The 23,723-nt window shown below is 40.3% G+C and overlaps 1 protein-coding gene across 1 annotated transcript in view; it reads left to right on the plus strand.

Moving 5' to 3' along the window:
- Window positions 1-23,723, plus strand: part of ANTXR2 (ANTXR cell adhesion molecule 2) — a 120,126-nt gene that overhangs the window by 22,608 nt on the left and 73,795 nt on the right. The window contains exons 8-10 of the mRNA XM_056352787.1: window positions 9,043-9,103; window positions 10,217-10,312; window positions 15,000-15,069. Of these exons, the coding sequence (XP_056208762.1) occupies window positions 9,043-9,103; window positions 10,217-10,312; window positions 15,000-15,069 (227 nt within the window). The remainder of the gene's footprint in view (window positions 1-9,042; window positions 9,104-10,216; window positions 10,313-14,999; window positions 15,070-23,723) is intronic.

Consider the following 23,723-nt stretch of genomic DNA (forward strand, 5'->3'; position numbering starts at 1 on the left):
ATTTTGCCTATGGGTTGCCATGGGTTGTTTTTTTCTTTTTAATACTCTTCTTTTTCCATTAAGTTCAGATTATAATGTCACAGACCTTGTGACACTATCTGAAAGAATAGAAGATTTCACTTTGGAAACAAGCAATTAACTTTAGGGAGTTTAAATATTAGTTGGCATGTGGAGAAGCTGGCCTTTCCAGAGCCTAAGGTGTGCTGTGAATGTCCTTCTGGTGTAAAGATCCCAGGTATGATTAAGGTTACTCAGGTGTCATCACTGAAATCAAGGGCTGCACTTAATTTTCACTTGTAACCTATTCCAGGTCTTTATCTTTAAAGCCTAAGTCCACCACAGTATAAGGGACACAACTCCTATGCAGGCAAAAAAAAAGCATTAACTCATGAATGAGAGAAACCTGTAATGATACCAGCATACTTACAGTCTGAGATTTTCACCACCCCGATTTCACACATGTTCGCTTTTACATGCTGTAAGATTCAATGAATTCAGTGTGAAAAATAATGATGTGTAGACAGTCAGCATTTCATTGTCTAAAAAAAACCCCACCAGCCAGTGAGTCCATTACACCAATTAAACACCTCTTGCTTTACTTTCATTTCCTTTTTACTGCCACAGCAATAGTGGAAAAAAAAAAAAAGTTCTAAGTTACAGGAAAAAAAAAAAAAAGAAGGAATAAAGCTGCCAGTAGTACTTCCAGATGACTCATAGAAAAATAAAAATATGTGGGAACATGGGTTGAGCCCAGTCCTAATTCAGCCAATCAGCACAAAATATTTTAAGAGCTAAACAAAGTGCTGCATGAACTCTGTTTTGATAGGTTCTGCCTGACTCACTCCAGCCAGACAGGCTGCTAGCCCAACCTAATTCAAAGCAACTAAATCAAACAGGAGTACAGTGCTGTTTTCATTACACATTCTTCAGAGGAGTTCTACAGCCCCAAGCTGGGGCAAAGCTCAAGAAGGTATTAGCTCAGAGAAGGGAGTAACTCCACAGCAGTGTTCCACAGGTTCAGACAGCTTCGTACAGCTCCAGCCTAGGGTTCCTAGACCCTACTTACAGGCACTACTACTCCTGTGCACCCCAACAGTTCTGTTCCTGCCTACTGCTTAAGTATCAGCTCCCTGAGTCCCAGTTATCCAGGTGTGTGGCATTCCTTGATCAGCATTCAGTGGGAGCCAAAAGGTGTGGGGAATCCCTAATCAGGAAACAGCCCAAGAAATTGAGTGTTACAGCTGACAATCGAAGACACTTCGTGTAGGTACACAGATCCAACTGAGACTAGTAATGCTAAACGTGGTTTTAAATGCTCTTACGTCATCAGGGCTCTCTCAGATACTGGTTTGTGCATTAGCTGTAGTGTGTGCTATCTTCCCTTCCTACTTCCTTTCTTTCAGTACATTTTATCGAATTAAGTATCTGTTTTGCAGTAACAGTTACAAGGTTGTAGTGGCTAACTTGAGCATGTTTACCAGTACGGCTTGATTGAGGGTGGAACTAAAGGAGATGCACCTCTTTGTGATGGAGGTTTCACAGGGCACTTGGCACAGTATGTGAGGAAAAGTGCATCCTTTTTGTGTGTCATGCTATGAACATAGCTTCTCCAGTTTTAATTATGTTTGCAGTTTACTGTAGTGCCTTCATCTGCTTTCCTTCTGTTTTGTTATATTTTGCTTACTAGGCGTTATGCTTACAGTATCCCTAGAGAAAATGATGAGCCCCACATTGGAAGGGAGAGAGGAAAGAAAAGGGGAAGGAAATCTCCACAGAAAAGCCACTGTCTTCAGTTTGCTGTCAGACTAGCATTTAAGGTTTTTTTTAGTGCTGTTTTGCCATCTTTCTGAATTGTGCAGCACACATTTTGCAGTGAGTATACACATGGCTGGCTAGCGGCGTATCAATGGGCAGTGCTCCAGGCGCAAGCTCAGAGTGCAGTGAGCAGGAGCTAATACTGCTGTAAATACATTTTTGCACACAGACTGTGGAAGTGGTTATATTGCACTGTCAGCATGCTTTGCACATGTCTTGCCATACATTAGTACAGCAAATAAGATTATTTTTTAAAGTGAACATTTATTTGCTCTTTAAAACTTGGTTCTGGAAATGGCAAGTTAGATGCATTTGTTTTATTACAGTACCTAGCTTTTGTTCAGGGAACCATATTGCCTGCCCCTGTAGAGAGTCAAGCCAACCTGATTTGGGATTGGCTTCCAATGAGCAATGATGTAAACAAAGAGGTGCATGTTTGAAATTGAAACGTAGGGAGCAAAGCCCGTGGATGACTCTAGAAATCCTGAGTTGTTCAGAATCATTAGTGTGCCAAGTCTGACCAAAACGGGTCAAAGAGCTCTCTTCCTCTGGCAGTTCACGGTTATCTTTTTACTGGGAAGCAAACACCTTATACATCCATACATCCTTTTCTAGTTTCAGAACAGTAGACTTAAAAATTGTGAATGGTTGTTCAATAAAGAATCCAGCTGTGCTGACGACCTGCCCCAAATCCTGAACTCGGCGTACAGTTCCGGGGAGGAACAGATGCCATGCGATTTTTGATTTATGGTGCTGACTGCTGCCAAAAACTTTTGAACTGCATACTGGGGCTAAGCGTAATCGAACGGTGCTGTGAAATAAATTGACACTTAGCGTATTTTGTTAATTGTGGATGTACAGTTGGGTTGCTCATGGCTCGTTACTACTGCATTGTTCTCACAATTTCTTGGAACATGAAATTCATTAAAGTGCTGGAAGGGAAAGTTGTTGTTTTAGCCTGCATGTAACACTGTACCGCATGGTACAGCTCTGTTCCACAGTATGTTCCGAGTGTATGGTAGTCAAAATACTTAAAAAGCTACAGGAGCTGTACTGCTTTACTCTTTAAATTCTGAAAACTTTTAAGAGGAGGTAGCAAGGGTGAAAAAGTGAATCAAAGCAGAGCCAGGCCCAGTCCGTGACAAGTTAAAGAGGTACTGGAAGATGCAGTAGTCACGTTTTCTGTGGAAAGAAATGTTTGCATAAAGTAGAGACAAGAACTATGATAAAGCCAAAATTTATAAACAGAGGTGGAGTTCACAAAGACTGAAAGCACTAGTGGGCCTGATGTCATCTTGTTATTTGGTTGCCTTTTTGCAATTTATTGCAGGAGCATCTGCCTTTTCTATGCTAATGTAATTATTTGCATAGGTCTATTGTTTCTGAAGCTTAAATCTAACAAAACATGATTCTGTTTTTCAATTCAGACACCTACAGGTTAAAAACTGACAATGTTTCTGTAAAACATCTTGAATTGAATTATATGTTTTTTTAATGACAATAATGCTAAACCACTGATTTAGGAAGTGGGCTGTGAAGTTTATGTGAACCTTTGGGAACCTTTGAGTGGGAAGTGCATAGAAATCCATGCCACTGATAAGGATTGATATTGGTTTTAAGTACGGATTAACAATCAGGTTGTTCAGAAAAAAATCTGCTAGGTGAGAAGTGGTCCCAAATGGGAAAGCTGATGAAGTGGATGGAATAGATTTTCTACAACTGTTTTAAATTACATGTGTATGTATTTGTGCCTGAGCAAGATTAAACTTACATTGAACACAAAACTGTGGCTTGTAAGCCTCTGAAATAGCTTGAGAGATGGAGATAGGTGACAATCGGACTATGTAGAACTGAAGGAGAAAATCTGAACACTAGTTAGGTGGTTCAGGAGCTAAACAGTTCTGTTTCTGATTGCTACACGCTTCACTGTTAGTGAGCTGATAGAAGGCGTTTGACAGTAAGAGTGCATAGAGATGCTTGTAAAGGACAGGGTCTCTGAGAGCTGTGTGCGTGCCAGATTCTACAGGACTGTTGTGCAGGGAAGCTGTATCTGATTTTCAGTATGGGACATCAAAGCCTCAGTCTGGCAAGGACCATCTTTAACTGTAAGTCAGGATCTCATCCCACCATATTGAACAGAGTATTCATATGCCTAAAGTTACACATGCAGATAAGGAACATGATGGGTGGCTCACAGACAGAGCTGGGTAGTCCAGCAGTTGATTTACAAGTGACCCTTTCAGAAAAGAAAAGCCTGTTTGGCCAAATAGAATCCCAGTGTATGTCAGTGGGTTTACACTGAGGGTGAATTTGCTTTTGAGTGCCCATGGGCTATCTCAGATGCCTTTATTCTGATAACTTCTGCTCTCCGAAGTATTCTGAAGTTACTAACCTGCATTACTGAGAAATGCTATGGAAAGCATACAGTATCCTTTTACTTAATAGCCATAAGATAAGATTTCACTAAGAGCTTTAGAAGCTCCTCTGCCTTCAGCCAACCCTCAGAAGCTATGCCAGGTGGTCTTTCAGTGCTGAGCATAAGCTACATACATTCATGCTGCTTGTTACTGAGGTAGCTGTTGTAATAACTGTTCTTAGAAAATGGGATAACAACATTTTTTTTAATCTTCGATGCTCCACTGCTGCTGTTGCAATATGGCAGCAATGTAACAAATTCTGTGTATGGGGGAGCTACAGAATAGGGTTTCCGTAGCAGTCTGTTGTTTTGTTGTTCAATAGGAGGATGTTCAGGGTCTGAATTTCATGTGCCAGTTTCTTCAAGTACAAGAAACTGACTACCTTGAAGAGCAGAACTCTACTGCCTTCTCTTTTTCTAGCAGCCACATGTGCTTCCTAACAAGTGTTTAAATCACAAGCTCACAGCTGTGATTTTGATGTGATCCTCCCATTTTGATTAGCCTCTGTGTTTTTCCAGCTGTAACCAGTGTAGTTCTTCCACAGTTCTGTTTCTGAAGCTGTAAGATGATGGGAAACAGGCTGACAGGTTTCAACTCTGTTTTGCACTTTGGTTTGTGGGGAAATGTTTCTTTCTGGGACAGCTAGCATTTAGGGAGGTGACTAGAAGGAAAGCCTTTGCAAGCCTGGGAGAAGAGGGCCCTATATTTGGTGCAGAGTTTTGGCAATGAAATGGATGACATAAGCTCTTTGAATCTTTCCCTGCATGTTGTTAAACCAAGGCAATTTATAGTCTTATTTGAATTCATTTTATGTCAGCAGAGTGTTTAACTGTCCTATCCGAGGATGGCCTTATATAGTGATTATTTCAACTTTTCTTGTGGGCAGTAAGTTTCTAAATAATGAATTTGCAATGCCAGGTCACTCTCTTCGATTATCCTGAACTGGGGAAGAGGGAGTGTAGTACAGATTTTTGGGGAGTTAATTTCAACCTTGCTGAATTTGCACCCCAGGTTTCCACAGCAAGATAGTTTAAAGTTAGTTTTACATTTTCAAAAGGGGAGGTGGGGTGACATATGCATACTTTGGTTTGCATGGTGCCATTGTTAAATGTGCTTCCTTAACACACAGCTGAGATAGCTCCATTAAAAGCTGTTACTGTTGAGGGTGGTCAGATCCCTCCTCTCAGGCTGCAGAAGTGGTAAGGATGCTAGATTTCAGTTGTGCGCAAGAGCTCCCACACTCTGCGCAAGCCCAGTGTTTACCCCTTTCAGCTGCATGTAAAGCAGCAACATCTTGAAAAGGGGAACTTTGGCAATTAATATGCACTTTGGAAAATCCCTCATCAGCTGTTGCCGAAAGAGCACGCTCCAAGGGTACTGGTAGGGGTGAAACAGAACTGATCTAGAGATATGAAGACATGTTAAATAATGAACATGGATCATAAGGCAACTTGGGTAAGATGCCTTCACATCATTCCTCCTAAAGAAAAGAGATGAGCTTTTTATTGGAGTGCGCTGTGCTAGCTTGGAAGGAACAGCTTGCATGGAAAGAGTGAGAAAAAAAAAAAAAAGATTAAAACAGATAGAAGAGTGTGAGCCAGAGCAAGAAAAGAGTAAATGAAGGCCACAAGTTTCTATAAATCCTTTTAAGATGCGAAAATATGTTCTCCTCTCCCACATGTGAAAGAACAAGTGGCAGTTGCCATCTTGGAAAATATTTTCAGGTTTTCCATTGTGACAGCTAAATGCTGGTTACTGTATCCTTGTGAGCCGAACCATTCAAAATGGTTGTGCTTGGTACAGTCAATGGGATTTGACCCTTTGCAAGGATGCTGTGATTTTCACTTCATTGATGGAAAATTCAGTTCAGTATAGTGTTTCAGTGTTGCTTAGAGGGTGCGTTGAGAAGAAACCAGAATGTAACAGGTTGAGAGAAGAGCTTTCTGTGTGGTGTTAGGTTGGTTCCACCTGATACAGTTCAATTCTTTGGAAGGTTTCTTTTACTTCTGCTTCTTAAGGTTACTTGATGGTTATTGTTGAAGGGAAGGATTTTCAGGGACAAGGCTGATTTCTATACCATTATTAATTTTTTAAAGCATGGACTATCAAGAAACTTTCTGAATGGCAGAAAAGGAACTAGTTAAACTTAGATAAACAAATTTTAGTATTTGCACACAGTGGGAGTTTTTCCTCTAGTGTAAGCTTTGTTTGGGTGAAAATGACAGTCTTAGTTCACCACCCTTGCAAAGAGACCGAGGATCTCTGAACAGTACAGCTTTTTCAAGCCAAGTGGAGAACGGTAGTAATTAAAATGATGAAAAATTAGTGTCAAAGCAATTGTTCATTTCTAGGAACAGTATTAAACTGCAGTATTTTCCTGCTTTATGTCAAGAGCAGCACATCTACGTGTATAAATATGAATTCGATGCTGACGTGTGGGAAATCAGTGTATCCTGAACCTTATATTGAAATTTGCTTTTGTTCATGAATTGGGTTCAATTAATTTAGGCTGTATTTTATCATAGTTGGGGTTCCCCCCCCCCCCCCCCCCCCGAGTTTATTCTTAAATCCAAAGGGAATTAAGCATGTCCAAATAGTTTCTTTTCCTGTTTTACATTATATTTGGAAATACAGTGTTAGAAAAATCACTATCAGAGTCAGTGCAATTAACAGAAATACTACTTGCCAAGAAAAGGCAGATTATGTCCATCATTGTCTTCCCCTCTCCAACCCCCCCCAATTCATAATGGCACCCTGCTTCATCAGACAGCAGGCACATGAGGACCGGATAGGAGTTGGAAAATTTCTGTCTGTATAGTGCTGCTCTACAAAAAGAAAAAGAAGGAATTCAGTGGGCTTTGATAGTGCCAACTGCTAGATCTGTACGTAATATGAATGGAAGTCTATAGTCTCATTAGCTTAAACTGTACTATTGATATGGCTCAGTCTCTTCAGAGGAAAAAAAACAGAAAGTGTTTTTACAGTAAAGAAATAAAATGTTTTATTCTTCCTGTGTTTTATTCTGTGCAAAATATCCCACCCGCGCCCCCCCCTCAATGAACTACATGACACTCTCTCTACACCGAAATAGAAATCAAAAAGTTAAGTCCTTTTTTGGAAGTGAGATGAGGTCCACAGATAATGTAAACTGGTCGACTTGCACTGAATGTCAAGCTACATTCTTTCCAAAGATCTCTGTTGCTGTGTATTATCCAATTGTATGTGCATGCAAGGTCTCTTATTTTTAAAAATACTACTTAATGTTTATAAATGTGGTTTGAAGCACTAAAAAGATAATTTGTCCACAACATTTTGTGGGGAGACAGGTGATATGGAAAGTGTTAAATGAGGCAGGCTATTCTTTTTCAAAGAGCTTGGCATGCTTTTTGTCATAACAATGACAAATATGTTATTGTTTCTAGGGGGCCTGGATATGTGGCAACAAAACCCACTAGCAAATAAGAGTAGGCAGAGTAAAAAAAAAAAGGACTACTTAGGAGTTACATTTACTGACAGTTAGGCCAGCTCAGGAGCATGCACAGTTTTGGCAAATGGAGGTGGAGAGGGGACAGTAACAGGACTTTAAACTATGCATGTGATTACAGGGACCTGAATTGATTCCATGTAGTATTATATATGAATGCCAGCTAAAAATATGCCACTTATTACAGGGAAAGCTATATAAAAACGTCATGAAAGTTTCCTGAGAGAAAAATTAAAAACCTTTTGGAAGAAAACCGCCACATATTACCATGTGGTTTTATTATTAAATTATGGATTGCTTGTGTGTGCTTAACCCTGCAAGCTTCAAGAGACTTATTCTCCCAGGGTTAACAGACATTGTTACCTGCTTAGAGGTGGGGATTAAGAGATGGGGCCCTGCTGTGAGACTGAGATAGTGGCAGTGGGAGGAGAGTGTGGTCTCATGGTTTGATTCTAGCAACAGCTGTAGTCCAACAAGCTTGATGCATTCCTCTGAGATGCACCATTTTCAAATGGAAAAATAAAGTGGTCTGCAGTAATCAACACCTGGGTGCTATTTATGCCTCTGCTCAGGTGACCGTGGGTAACTTGATCACTTGATGTATTTGCAAATGGTAAAATGTGACTTGGCTGAAGCTAAGGGTAGCTTCTAGAACCTTTATAAGTACAAATCCATCCAAGGTGTCTAGTTCCTCCTTTTTCTTACATTCTATCCCTTGTATTTCTAAGTCATCTGTAGGGAGTATTGTTTTGTCCCAGCCTTCTGGAAGAATATTCCCTGACTGGTTGGAGAATTGAAGCAGGCCAACCGGTACAGCAGTGAGGAAACCCCATCCAACAGAAGGCAGTGTAGTCAAGAACACCATGCGTTCTTGCTCTGCTTTACGGAGGGCAGGATGCCAGCACTTGGAATAACATGCACTTGGCTTGACCCACAGATTGTTGGAAGACTGCTTTTGCCTGGATTAGGTTTTGGATCAGGGTCCTTGTGACTAATTTTTGGCTTAAACGTTAGGATTGGGGTTCATGGAAGATTAGCTTAGGTTCTGGATAGAAATTTAAAGACTGAAGTCAGACATCATGTTTTAAAGGCTGTGCTGGATTTAACCAACCAATCCATGTCTTATGAACTTCGAGGAGACTTCACTGTGCAGGCATGCAGAAGTTTTACATGGTCAAGGCAGTGTCCTACAAAGTCATACTTAGGCAAATCAAACCTGTAGCTGTGCATGTGTATCTTCTAGACACAAGTGTTTGTTTGCAAATAATATTTTTCACTGAAAAAGCACTCAAACCTGTTTATGACTAGTTTCCTCCTTTGCAATAGGTTTTGAAGCAATCATGCACTGAGATTTTATATTTGGAGCCATCCAGCGTCTGTGTGGGAGGTAAATTTTTTGTAATTTTAAAATAATAGTTGTTATAGGACTGTGATGTCTCTATTTTACTTAAAGGAAAACCCCACAGGTCTCTAAAATAAAACATTTCTATAAAAAAATCATCAAGGAGTTTAAGAAAGATCAGATCCTTCTTTGTTGATTCATTTTTCTCCTCAGAGGAGCAGTCTTCCAGGGCCTACTTTCATAATTTAGGTAATGCATGTAAAAATTTGAGATGCGTTTATCTGCCCCTCTCCCATCAGTAATGCTCTGAAGTTGCCCTTGGTATTCAAAGCAGTGATATTTTTTCAGTGATACTCGCATACCATTTTACCTGTGGTCATGTAGTTAAGTTCTGAGAATCCTGATAACATTATGTTCATATAAATTCATGACTATTTCTAGTGCCTTGTCCCAAAACTGTGGAGCATAAGCAGTTAAGCATTTGACTTTATTTTTGTGCATCAAATGGCAATACATTTACTAAGTAGAAGGGTTGCACAAAATTTTAAGGGCTTGTCGTCTTTGTGGGGTTTCACAATCCATGCATAGTTTGAGACCAATCAAAATAAGGTAGTTGCAAAATCTCCTTATTTTGATGTTTTTATAAAAACATGCATCATCTTAATGAAATCAGTGGCCTTGGTAAATAAACCATTTTCACTCCTCCTCTGCACAATTCACAAATAGCATGGCCCTTATGCTGCTTCCAGAGAAATCATACTAACGAGGAATGTTTTCTTCATCTGGCACTTTAAATGGCCCTGATCCAGGTTTGGGGAGTCTACTTGTTATGAGACCCAGATTTCTCATTTGTCAAAGTATTCAGTGAGAAACTGTTCCTTACTGTGCAACTGAGCCCCAGATCCTGTTGATAGTCGGAATTAACTTTCGTTTTAATAGGGCTGTGTCGGTGATAAATAAAGATTTATTCCCAAATCTTTTTCCTATAGTGACCTAAGAGAAGATTGCAGTACCAGGGGTCAATTAAAAAGGAGACCTGAGTTACATTTGAGGCATTGCTTATTGTACTTCATTTATTGTAGGCTATATTGAAATTCTCCTTGTCTTACTGCAGTGCATTAAAAATTGGTGATTTTGGGTTTTTTCTTTTCTCTCCAGAGGAGTTCCAGGTGGTTCTTAGAGGAAGTGGCTTAACCCTTGGTGGGAGAACTGATGGTGTTACTTGTACCTATCAAGTGAACGGAACTACAATTCGTAAGTACTGAAGTTTGAGATGATCTGCCTTTATATTTTCTAATAACTGACTACTTTTGCTTCTTGTTAACTCATTTAATTAAATTAAAAGAGAAAAAATACTGAAGAGGAAGAAAACAGGAAAGCTCTGAAGATTAGTAAGAGGATGTAAGTTATTTTACATCTTGCTCAGTGGTTTGAATTTGTATTGATGGCCATTAGCTGTAAGCTGTGACTGGTGTTTGGAAGCCCAGCTGGCTGTGTGAATTAACATGGTGATAACTCTCTGGCTCCTGCTGTTCAAGTAAGCAGATGTTTGCCCATGAAACATACATGACCACAGAGTGAACTGACCGTGCCTGGAGACCCAGGCCAAGACACAGGCTCTCACCGTGATTCCAAAAGACACTGTTTTCCTGGGTGCACTTACCTTGTTATCTTGGAGCATCTCTGCCCCTTCTGTCTGGCATACCAGCTATGTAGCCACTGTGCTGTTTGTTTCTGGGCTTGGCAGGGCATGACTGCCCCTCCATGACACGGAGTCAGTCCTCTTCCTGGGCCTCCTGCAACAGCATAGAGTAAGGGCAAGTCAGAACAGCTGGTACTATTTTGTCCCTGTATTTTGACGTGGTTCATCAGCTCAGTGTCCCAAGGGAGGACTGGGTCTCGTTGCAGCCAGATCCCTAGCTGGACTCTACTTCCTGACTTGTGGAAAGGAATTCTGTTTCAGACAGAGTGACTGTGGCATCTTTTACAGGGACTTTCCCTGTTTATCTGTTTTTTTGGGTTTGTTTTTTGAGGTTTTTTTATTAGTTTTTGTTGGGTGTGGTTTTGGGTTTTTTGGGGGTGTGGGGGTTGGTGATGGTGCAGATGGGAGGGTTTTTTTTATTATTACTAGTACTCATAATTGGCCAGATGTTAATCCTTATCCCTTTGTCAAACTACAAGTCTCACTGGGGAATTTTTTAGGAGTGGAGTGCTGCAGAAGTTAGTAAAGCTCTAAAAGCAATTGAAAGGTAATGCAGACTATTTTCTTCTTGCTGTCTGATTAAGCAAATGTGCTCGTGGAGGATTTAATTTTCAGCAAAATAGTCAAGAATTGGTCTTCTCTTGCTCAGTGCATTAACTTGGAACAGAGCAGGTGAAAAGTCATGCCAGAATTTGGATTCATCTCCTCGTGCTGCTCTGTTCCCTGAGCTGGCACAAGGTAGATGGCGGTGGAAAAAATGCCATTAATGGAGACCTCCTCCATTTTTTATATCCACAAGCTGAATTGGACAGCTAGTATAAGTATATCCAACTTCTTGCTCTAAGCAGTATCCCTTAGAAGCAAGGCAGACTGGAAAATGACCAAAAATGGGCCAGTAGAAAAGACCCAACTAATTTTTTTCCCTGCCTACTGTCTGATTTTTATATTAGCCTGTCTTAAATTCCTACCCAATTGAACATGTGTTTCCAGTACAATTTCTTCCTTACTCTGGATATCATATATACTTGAATGGGCTGCCAGTCTCTCCTGTCTGTTAAATATCTAAAATGATAGGGTAGAATGAAAGAATAGCACAGTAGTTCTGGATAAAGGCAACCTTTATAAATAAATTCTCTTCTATAAATTTCACTTCAGGTTCAATTAAAATTCTCACCTTTGTTTCCCATGTTAAGCTACAGCTTGCTTATTTCAACTTGTTGCATAAATTAGCTTCATAGACCTAGAATTTGGAATGTGCTACAGTTGTGTATCTGTTGTCATGGTGTGCCTTTTTTACTTGGAGAAGTGGGGAAACAGTAGTTTAGTTCCAGGTGAATAAAACTAATTTCACGCTATCTAGGGTAAACAGTTGTGACATCAGTTACATGACCTGAAGATAATTAGAACTTAAATTTGAATTGAAGTGTCTGGTCTGCAAGTCATCAGGACTCCTCAGTTCTATTCCTGCTTTGCTCCTGACTTACTGTTTACCATGAGCAGTCACTTCTCTATACCCCAGCCTGTCCATTTGGGAAATTAAAACAATAACACATACCTTCTTCACATGAATGTCTTGAGGCTTGCATCAATATGGTTGTGTTAGTAGTGGCATTTGTACTGTTCAAGAGTTCCTGATAGAGTATGTTACAGTACTGGTGGAGATGAGGACCTACAGAATACGAGAGTTAAGGAGGAATTTAGCCATTTTCCATAAGCATCACAAATGTAAACCTCCTCTGACCTGCTGGTGAGTGCTGCTATCATACTAAAAGTTTTGGCTTATTTAGTAGCAATGCTAGCAGTGTACATCAAGTAGGCTTACGATACTTATTGATAGGTTGCAATGCTGTTCAAATTCAAGGTTGTGCTGCCAACGGTAGCCCCTAGGAACCTGGATTTTGATGTGCTCCATGCTACAAGTGTGGGATGGATCTCCACTGTGAAGAGTGTCGAGAGGAAGCAGGCAAAGATGGGTAGAAGTCGAGAACACAAGTGTAAGGAAGGACAGAAAAGTTCAGTTTATTACATCTACAGGAAGAGAAGAATGCCCAAAGTAATTGTTAAATTACTCCTAAATGGGCTCCTAAAGCCCATCATCCCATTTTGCGCCGTTGCCGACGACTTTACGTGTTATTTCCTCACCGACGACGGTGCGAGGAGCCAGGCAGGTGCTGAGCAAACCCCTTTGTACCAACTATCAGTTGCTACTCTTGCGATGGTGTGTGTGCTGCTGCAAAGCTGAAAAAAATAAGCTGGGCTCTCCCAGTCTACTGAGAAAAGAACATGAGGCAACAGGCTTCAAATTCTACAGCAGATCTAGATGATGTGTATTAGGAGAATGGTTCTCATTGTGTAAAGATCTTAGGGATGGAAAAGGTTACTTAGCTTTTTAACAGCTTAGATGAGTGTCAGTGAAGAATGTCTGAAGTGTGTGCCTTCTTTAAATGACCTTTTGAAATGTTTTCTGACCCTAGTTTCTCTGATTGTTCAGTCTTTTATAGCCGTACAGCATGTGTATGTCTGCTTTGCCATGGTAGAAATAACTATACTTGAGCAGGATGAAGCCCCCAAATACTTGCTAGCATCTGATGTGAGAATTTCCAACTAGGTTTCTGGGCTGCTTTTTTTTTCCCCTCTTGGCTTCAGGAAAGAAGGGAGAGGAATGGCATACTGATGTATTTATCATACGTTGCAGTGTGAAAACACAATCTGCTGTAAGGGGTCTTGCCAGAGGCCTGCTGCAACCAACCCAGGTTCTTGTCTTCAGCAATGGACAACAGCAAATATTTAGGGAATAGTATAGGAAGGAAATAGGGAAATTTAATGTGAACCTTCCCCCGATACGCAAGCTCATTCTTTACAGCTCTACGCTGGGCTCCAAGTGCTTTTGCCTCAGAGGAGACCTAAAGGAGAACAGTCGAGCTGGGATGGACAAAAAGGTAGGAAGGGTGCTTTGAGCAGTATGGTCCCAAGAAAAGGGAAATTGTGCCTGTCTCACTGCATTCTCCTCTGCAATAAACTGGCAGTCTATCAGTGGAACCCTCACCATGTGAGGGTGTAACAGAGGGTACTTGCACGAGGATGTACTTCAGTGTTAGAGTTCTCCTTACTGATAGCCTGAGCTCCGCTTTGGGACCGGCCTCAGAGCAAACCATTATTTTGTCAGTTCTTCTGGTTTTAAAAGATGCATTTGGCATGTTTCTCTTTTTGCATTTATAAAGAACCATTACCAAATGCTAGAAAGGAAACCTGCCAAATGTAGCTGTGGGATAGAAAAATAATCTATGAAACATACCATTAAGACAAAAACATATGGCAATGTGCTAATCCCTCTTCCCCACCTCACAACTAGCCCTAAATCTAGGCCAAGCAGTTAGTGCAGATTATAGCACATTGGAAAAGCTCATTTATGCTAACAGCTCCTCCTTCAGCTGCCCCTGAACTACTTGTATGTCTGCCTGTTTCCTAAATGCAGGACAGAGTCATCTCCAAGTTTATCTGGCAGATCATTTATCTGCTCTCACCCATAAATCAGGAAATAGTCCATGCTCACAGGAGCAGCTCTGGTACAGAAATTAACAGTCCTACTGTGGGGAAGTTTGGGAGGATGGTTCTGCATCCAGGAGCAGAGTTCTTCCCGGCTTACCAAATGCATGAGGTAAAAGAGCTCCTTCCTCTCCTTCTCACAGCTGCAGAAAAGGAGTGCTGTGCTGGACATGGTGCTCTACAGATAGATGCGTTGTAAGTTTTAAGAGATTTGTTAAGCTGGAGACTCAAAAGCATGAGAAACACTGGAGAAATAGACATGCCAATCACAACCAATGAACTAGTCCTTGAATGCAGTGCACAGGGTTGGAGCTAATTAGAAACAGATCTTCATCTTCCAAGTATTACCAAACCCCTAATAGTGTTCTCAGTCTTTGCAGAAATGGCCTCAGTTCTAGGAAATTACCTCTCTGAAAGAGCGCGAGCTGACTTGAGTACAATAAAGTAGACTATGTAATGTGGGCTCACATTCACATTTGAAGCTAACTCCGGGTTTGTATGTTCAAGGTGTGGTTTTAAAAATGTAGCAGCTTTATTCCCTAACTTAGGTCTGCCTGGCTTGCAAGTTCCAGACATTACCAAACAAGTAACCAGCATATTGTGAGAAGGGAAGGGACTTCATAACATGTTCATGCATCAGCTTCTCATTTAAGCAGCACAGTATATTAACCTCATGTGATTTGTTTTTTTCAGATGAAAAACCAAAAACGGTGAAATCTGATTTTTTGCTGTGTCCTGCACCAATCCTATACAAAAGCGGCCAGTAAGTACTTGAAACAAATGTCATCCTATGTTTTACTAGAATTGGACCCATTATTGCTGATGTTAATCATGAGGGGTTTTGGCTAGAGGCAGTCTTTTGTTGTTTTTACGTGGGGTGGTTTGTTGTTGCTTTTTTTTTCTGCTTTTCTTGGGTTATTTCCCTGGTGTATTTGCCAGCTTTGGAATAGGCTTTAAATAGTCATCTGTGACCAAACCAATTTGGACAATGCCTTTAAAAATGAATATTCAGCCAGTTTATTGAACACTGAAAAGGTCTGGCTTGTCATAAGTTTTATGCAGATTAGCTGTTTTAACAGGGCATAATATGCTCTCTTCTGGATAATCTTTAGGCTCATTGTTAAATAGATTACATTATCACTGACACTTACAAGCTATTATTAAAATTATGTGTCAAGATGTGTACCACTGCTTAACATGTAATGATAAAATGAGGCACTAATTTAACAACGGTAGCAATCTCGTAACAGCACTGTGGCTATACTGCAGTTCTAGCCTTATTCTAAGTGTCACTAGCCATGGCTGCACATTACTTCCGGCCCTTTGAGGATTAATCCTTCCCTCCTCCTCTCAAATTCAGACATGCCCTAGGCTTTTAAGATCACTTCAACTTCGCTGTTCAGATTTGTGAAATTCTAAGCTAATCAGAAGTCAGAAAATGGTATGTCACATCTCAGCCCTGTAGGAGGGCAAAGGTTTTCAGGCTGTTGAATTTCTCCCTGTTTTTGCAAGTAGTTCTTCTCAGAGAGTTATTTAGGATGAGGTTAATACTAATCCGGTAGGAAGCACAGCAGTTTGTTACAGCTCTGCGTTTTCTTTCTTCTGTGGCAATTCTTAGCAGTTCAAGACCTAAGCATATCGCATAGATGATTTTCTGAGTTAAGCAACAATCAGCCACCTCAGTTGTGCTCTAAGACCGACAGCAAAACCCCAGATACACATCTGTTTTGTGCATTAAATAGCGACCAGGAGGAGAAAAGTTGGAAAGTGGTAAAAGAAAAAAACTTAGTGATTAACCCCAGTGGAAGGGAGTGGAGCAAATTACTGTGGAGGAGCTACGTTGTAGCCTCTGTGCAGCAGGCAAGGCTCCTGGGGGGAGCGAGCGCTGGTTTGTGGCAATGCAGGGAAAACAAGCCTGGAGGAGAGTGACATGGAGAGTAGAGGAAAGGGATGAGTTTTTAATGCTGTGATGTTTTCTTGCTACTCAAGTTGCCTTTTGTGCAGCTAGGCGAAATGTTGATCTTGTCCTATGTGCAGTGGGAGTTCGGTAGACTTATGTGCCTTTATGTCAAATAGTGCAGTTGCACCCTTTTCCATTGAGCTAGGCTGTATGTGGTTGTGCGCAAATTGTACAGAAACCCAGCTGTAACAAACTGCTGTCTTAGCTAAAACCTATCAGCACCGTGTACAGCTGTAAGAATGCTAATTTTCATCAGAACCATGTAAATCAGTCAGGTTAAGAACCCCTTCTCTCCATGCCAATTACTTCAGTGGAGTTGCCTTACAACAGAAGAACAGTAGCAAATTAGGCCGCTGGTATTAAGCACCTTGCGACCTGAAGCTGTAAATGCTTTTCTACACACTGTTAGTCTGAGAGCCTGTAAACAGCTTATCCTGACAAATCAATGGGAAATATATGGAGATGCATGGAATATTTGTATAGATTAAACCACGGTTTAAGTTATTTGAATATGCTGCATTTTTTGTTGTTCTGTGAAGAGCTTGTTTGGCTTGTGAAGCGTTACTGAAATAGACAACTCACCATATTGTCATTGCAGTGTAGATCAAGCACCTAATTACAGCACGTTTCTTCTCAGCAGCATTTGTAAAAAAGAATGCGTGAACAGTACACATTAAGTTGTACAGGTTAACAGGATTTTTTTTTTTCCAAAGTTACTATATGAAATATACTGTCATAACCTGATACTGAAGTAGTTAGTTTTGGCCCAGAGATAAACAGTTTGCTATGCAGAAGACTGACAGCTATGAAAGATATGTATGTACTTGAACTCTTGACTTTCCATTGGCACAGCTCAGACTATTGCTGGATAACTCCCAGTAATTCCTCATGTAGTGGAGCTAATATTAGTTGTTAATGTACCAACAAGCGATCTGCTCTTTTTCTAGTGCTCTTTTTAGTGGAATTAAGAGCAACAGAAACAAAGTTAGCTTTGTGACTTTTAAACCTGCAGTTTTGTTTCTGGGTAAATGGTAAAGACTCACTTAACAGGTTTCATAGTATTTTTCTAATTGGAGACACTTCTCGTTAATTGATGAATTTGCAGTTTTCACATGCAGAACAATAGAAATCCATGTGGAATAGATAAAATGCCAAAGTACCCAAGATGTTGGGTTGGTAAACCCCTGGTATCCTGGACTTACGCCACTGTGTATTTCCACTTTTATTTCCAGCTGCTGGCTGCATTTACTTTGGAGCCTCAAAAATGCCAGCTGTAGATTTAACCAAGCATTCTTTTCAAAGCCTATTTTTTCACAGTGCCATGTAGCAGATGGATGTAGTATCATTAGGTTATGTGACAACATGACTGCACTGCTTGTACCATTTGAAATACCTTCTTGTCATGCCACTTCTGAAGTGCAAAATTACATAGTCTTCTTACAAAACCAGCTCATTTTGAAGGACCCTTGATTAGCTAACAGAGAATTACTTGGGATTTCTAAACCTATGCATTATAAAAAAATGTTAGAAAATATTGAAATGTTTCAGAAAGGAAAAGTACCATTGTCACTCTTCAGGAAGAAGACAAGGAGACAAGTCCAAGTTGAATTGCTTTGCTTCCTGTGCTTTGAGAGATCATATGCAAGTGATGGCAAGTGTAACATTACAACTAAGCTGGCTTACTACAAAGGACTCAGATTAAACTGCACTGATCATTTAAAAGCCATATATTTTTAGGGTCTTGCAGAATGTTTGAGAAAATCGGTTTCCCAGTCTAGCTTAGGCTTGAATTTGCTGTCCAGCTCAAGGGAATCAAATTGTTTCTGTAGTCATTGTTACTTTGAAAAGAAAACAGAGCCCTTGTTGCTTTGGAAGACCGGTACAGGAAAAACTGGTATATTTTTGGAAGTCTATGTTCTTCTGCTGCCTTTGCTTTTGTTCTTTTCATTTTGTTCCAGGTTCTTTGAGAACGCATTCAGACAATGTATCTATAGGCTTGACTTCACAAACAGATGGTTTCTGTTCCTCTAAGCCAGTGGTAAAATCCCCTCTGCCTGCAGGGGAAAGGCTATCAGAACAATATACATTTCTCTTCCTGAACATTTACAAATTCTCTTGTGTTTTTAGATGAGTGGATGACAATAAAAGTTTAAATTACACAGCAATACAATATTTTACTGAAATATTTGTAGTGGATATTTACATGTCTGCTACTTAACTATCTCTGTTTGAACTCTGGTTTCTCACTGGAGTATTACAGTAAGAGATTTTGGATTCGTTGGTGCGTGCTGAAAAAATCCCATTTGATCTTGTGCAGAATCTCATCTAAGGAAAGCAAGAAAGGTTAGGTCTAGGCTAGGCAGTGAATTATTCAAAATGAACCAACAGACTGAGAGAATATCATTGTTCTTAAAATAGTTCAGAGAACTACAGAAGTTTATTTTTTAATGCTGCTGCAGTGTTACTGGCCAGCTTCCACCTTTATGCATCCTGCACTTGAATTCATACGGTGTTTACTCTAAGATTAGCTTGTAATATGAAGTGAGCATTTACCCCTCAGTCCAGCAACATATATGAACTTATAACTTGACACAGATAGACTTAAGTGTGTCTGAGCACATGTGCAAAAATTTGGTTATGTGTTTCAAAACACCAATGGAAGGACAAACATCAGGTTAAGTGGGGTCACTGCTTTCATTAGGTATCACATGATTTCCATCTCTCAGTTGAGTGATGTTTTGACACTGTTGCCGTGAATGGCACTCGCCTCTGTCTGTCTAAGGGGTGGCCTTGAGAGATGTGGGCAGTATCTTTCTCCTTGGGTTTGTAAGCTTAAGGAACAACAGAGCCAAAAAAGATAAATCCGAACATAAACCTGAGCGCGAGTGAAACCTTACTTGCAGTTACATTGAATTTATGATCAGATCACATGCAGAGATGGTACAGTCTGCACTACTGTGTTTAATGACCTTATTTGCCCTCTATTCAAATCATGTTGGTTTCAGCTTGCATATATCCCTTCCTACATCCTGTCCAACATGAACAGCTGGTGGCACTTAAAGAGCAAAGATTAAATAGGAATTATTTTTTTGTGTGGTAGGAAGGAAAATTACTATGCTTATATTCCCAAATTCTTAGTTGCCTCCAGTTTCAAAGCAGCAGACGTAAGTTTAGTCTACAGTGTGCAGTTCACTTGAAACAAAGCACACAGCAATGCATGATAATCTGTTAGCGATTATCAGATATTTTTTTTTAATGTAGTGGTAGTAGTAACTGCTTTTGGCAACAGCACAAGTTGACAAGTTTAGAGGTAACTTTGAATGTACCTCCTATCCAGACATTTCAGTAAGGAGTTACTGAGGGAAAAATTAACCTTATTGAGCAAATCTTAATCTGTGTCTGAATGTAATTGGAGAATAAATACCTCAGACTCTTACAACTGTAAGAAAAAGTAAGAACCTCTGTCCTAGAAAGAAAACATAGTGGGAAACAATCTCTAGGAGCAAGCACATTGCTTGCTTTGTATTTCTGAACTGCAAATGTTACCTTGAGACATGCTTTTATTTGGCTATTAACCAGATTTCTCACAGGAGGAGCCTGTGTCATTCAAGTCTTTGTTCTTCCTGTTGACAACAGCTGCTTTGCTTGTTTTGCACTCATTTGTGAAAGGGATGGCAGCTCAGAGGGAGTTCAGAAACATAAACACATCGTGTGGTTTCTGCACTGTCACTTCTCAGGTCTTTAGATATTTATTTTTTTATTTGTTTGTTTCTGGTTTACCGCCAATTTTCTTTGGATCCTGTCTTTGTAACTTGGATATTGTCCCTTAGGCCTTTGGAAAGGAAAGATGAGAGAAGAAAGAAGTAACCATCTCCTTAATTTATGTAGTACCTTTAGCCTTTCTGTAACCTATTTCAGGAACTAGCTTAACCACCTATTGCATCCATGTGTCATCCTTTTAAGAAGTTTCTCAACTTCTCTACATATGAAAATAAAACTTTTTTTTGGGGGGGGTTATGTTTCACTTTTATAGAGTATCAGTTGTTTTTTCCACAGCAGGAAGTCCATCCTGTAATGTTCAGTAATGCTGTCTGGCTGTTTACATTTGACAGTTTGCATTGCCTGCCCTCTGTCTATTTTTGTTTGAGCTAGAGCTAAAAGAAGCTCCATTTCTCTTCTTTTTTTTATACCATTTTGTATAGCCTGTGATAGCTGGAATGCAGGCAAGAGTTTTCTCATTCTCTGGCCAAAATTTTGATGGTGCGATCTTAATCTCTGAAGTACAGATTTAGGGCAGAATTAGCTATTCTGCTTTTTGCTGTGGATCACATACAGGGCTGAGGACAATAGGAATCAACCACAAGCTTCAATGTAAACATGACTTTGAGAACATCTCTCAATAGGGGCTTAAGGGAAGCCACGGTTATGTCTTCTGGAAGAGCTTGTAGCTCTGCGCAATTGGAGAGGTAAACTTGATAGCCCGGTGCATTTCTTCCTATGGGTTTCTGACAAATTACCATAAAAGCAGTTCAAAGTTACACAGTACTGTGGGAGTCCATTTAAAACTTATGGCAGTTTACAGGATGCACCAAAAAGTTCCTGCTTGCTGCTTTAGAGGCCTCAAACGTTTTTCGCAGCAGCTACGCAGGTGAGAACTAAAGCTAGCTCAATGCCTAGAAATTCACGCCCAAGCTGTCACTGGCATTCCTGCCCTGGGTTTCCGCCTTCCTGGGAAACAATCTCCTGATACAAAGAGGAAGCACGTGCTTCATATTTAATTCTAGGTGCTTTGAGTGAAAGATGTTTCCATGACAGTGGAACAGTGGTACTTTTGAGTCTTGCTTTCCAGTCTTGAAGTGTCATTTTTATTAATACCAGCACCAGATTTAAGAGGAAGAGTGTGAACACATGAAAGCAGACACAGTGAAGATGAATGGGTTGTGGGCTCCATCCTGCAAATTACCTCATTTGGTTTCTAGACAGCTGCTCTCGAATGAGAGCAGCTGAAAGGTGTTCTACAAAATGGTTGTCATGGCAGGCTTCTAACAAAGGATGCTAACTATTCCCCCCCTGCCCCAGCTAGCCCAAAGATAGAACATATTATGCCTTTATGCCATCCACTGCTTCTTGTGACATAAACGGAGCCAGAAACTTAAAATTTACTTTCGTATTTCACCTCTTGGGGAACAAGACCATGTTACATTGGCCAGCAGTGTTCTCTAGTTCATTATGCAGGCAGAATGCCATGGAAGCCTTGCATCTTCAGGGATGTGTACAATACATGCAGAAGCAGTGAAGCCATCCTTTTTCAAAAAAAACTTTTTCTACTGTTTGTTCCCTTTCCTCCTCCAACACCTGTAGGTCCTTAAACAAGCCTCACCGCTTCCTCCCATGTGCTATCATACTTACAGTCTTAAGAGGCACGTTGTTTAAGGCAATTACCTGGAGCATTGCAGTTTTCATTAGTACAAGGTGATCAGATTTCATAAATGTATTTATTACTGCAACTCCTTTATGGGATCTTTACTTTTTCCCTGCTTTTTTCTGTGGTTGATAATGGCTCTGAAGAAGTAAAAGCAGTGTTAAAAGTAGTGGTGCTTTGTAAGGTGACTGATGTTTAATATGTTTGCGTAATTACCTTCTGGCTAATAATTCTAACCCATTAAGTAGCTAGTTAGTACATGTTTCGAATAAACACATCTGGTCATGCAATGAGTGAGGGTTCTGCCTACGTGTGGGTGACAGATGTGATGGTAGTTTCCCCAGTGCTCTCTTTTAAATAATTAACAGCACGCTAGTGAAGTGGCCTTAGACAGACAGCCTCAAAGCCAGCTGTATAATCTCAGAGCTGTGTCTATGGACATGTGCCCCATCTCGTTTGTCTGCTCCAGCTCTAACATTCCCTCTTCTTTGGTATTTCAAAAGCTACATGTAGCTGTAAGAAACAGCCCTTTAGATAACTTTGGACTCTTGGCTGCTGGTCTGAAAGGCAGCAGAAGGAATAATGTGTCAGGCCACCCAAGGGGCAAATAGTTTTGAATTCACAAGCCTTGCACATTGATCTTTCCTACCAAACAAAGGGCATTTGAAATAGTCCCGCCCTGTTTTTTCATTACGTGGAGCTGCTGGGTTAGGTTTGGAGACAACTTTATTTTGGAGGAAATGTCATCTTGTGGTAGTGGACTTTTTTATGTGGTCAGTTAGCTTCCTAGGCTGGAACAGCTGGTAATTCTTACGAATTTCAAAAGTGAGAAAAACCAAGATCAGTTATATGCAGAAGAGACCATCACTTCCAACTCAGCTGTCATTTTGTTTTTCACATTTTGGCTTTTTGTGATGGGGCTGTTTAAAGTTGGTTGTGTCCACACACCACCCCCACCCCCCCCAGCTGAGGGAGGAATTATGTCAATAAATTAAATAAATAGCAGGATATTTTGCAAGAGGCTAATTTGCACAGAAATTACTGGGTAAAAATGAGACTTGAGTTCTTGCTTACCAAAGGGCAAGGTAAGATTTATTCCTACTTCTGAGGGTCTGTGAACCCTGATGATTTTGTGTCTATGCTATAATGGTTAACATGCAGCTGTCATTAGTTCTAGTGATACAGGCTCAGTCTGTGACCTTTGTTTTGTAAGGCATCAACAATAGCACAGCTGCCCCTGCATAGTTGAGATCTCAAACCTGCAATTTGGCAAGAGGAACAGAACAAATTGGATAAATACACATAAACACATTGTGAAGGAAGGGAAAACAGAACAGAATGAACCAGAGCATCATCCTACAACTTGTTTGATAGGGATGATTTAAGTAGGCATATGGTATAGTTAAATGTGCTTTCAAAAACATTGGCCTGATTCTTCAAGCAAATATGAAATAAATATCTAAATAGAAAGAGAGCTGATACAGTGTCATTAATTCTCTCAAAGGAGGCATATGAATGCCTTTGGAAATGTGTGCAAGGAGGGGGGCTGGGCATGAATGATAAGCAGATTTATATTCCCACACAAAAAGTGTTGCTAACTGATTGTTAAGATTACACAGTTGTACTTTCTTCCAAGGCTGCAATCATTAAAAAAAACACCCAGGCAGGCAATAAGCTAATATTCAGACCTAACCCAGCACCAGTTTTCACATCTTACTAGCTCAGTGTTGTTGTAACAGACCACCGCAGCCACTGTAATACCTCTCACACACCGTTTCCTTCTAACAGTGGCACTGCCTACAGCGGGCATATTTAAGAGCTGAAAATCTCTGCCATGCTCATCCTACATTGCAATCTTTCAATACTGTATTGTTTAGTAACTCAGTAACAATTGTAAGTTAAAATTAGCCTTTGTCTTTCTGCATTCCTTTTACCAGATGGAAAAAGCCTACAAAGTAGATAAGCTAAGAAATTCCAAAGGTCTTATCACAAAATAAGTCTAAACATATATTCAAATGATGCTTTTCACAGGTCA

Source organism: Falco biarmicus, chromosome 1, assembly GCF_023638135.1.
Source record: "Falco biarmicus isolate bFalBia1 chromosome 1, bFalBia1.pri, whole genome shotgun sequence".
Classification (NCBI taxonomy): Eukaryota; Metazoa; Chordata; class Aves; order Falconiformes; family Falconidae; genus Falco; species Falco biarmicus.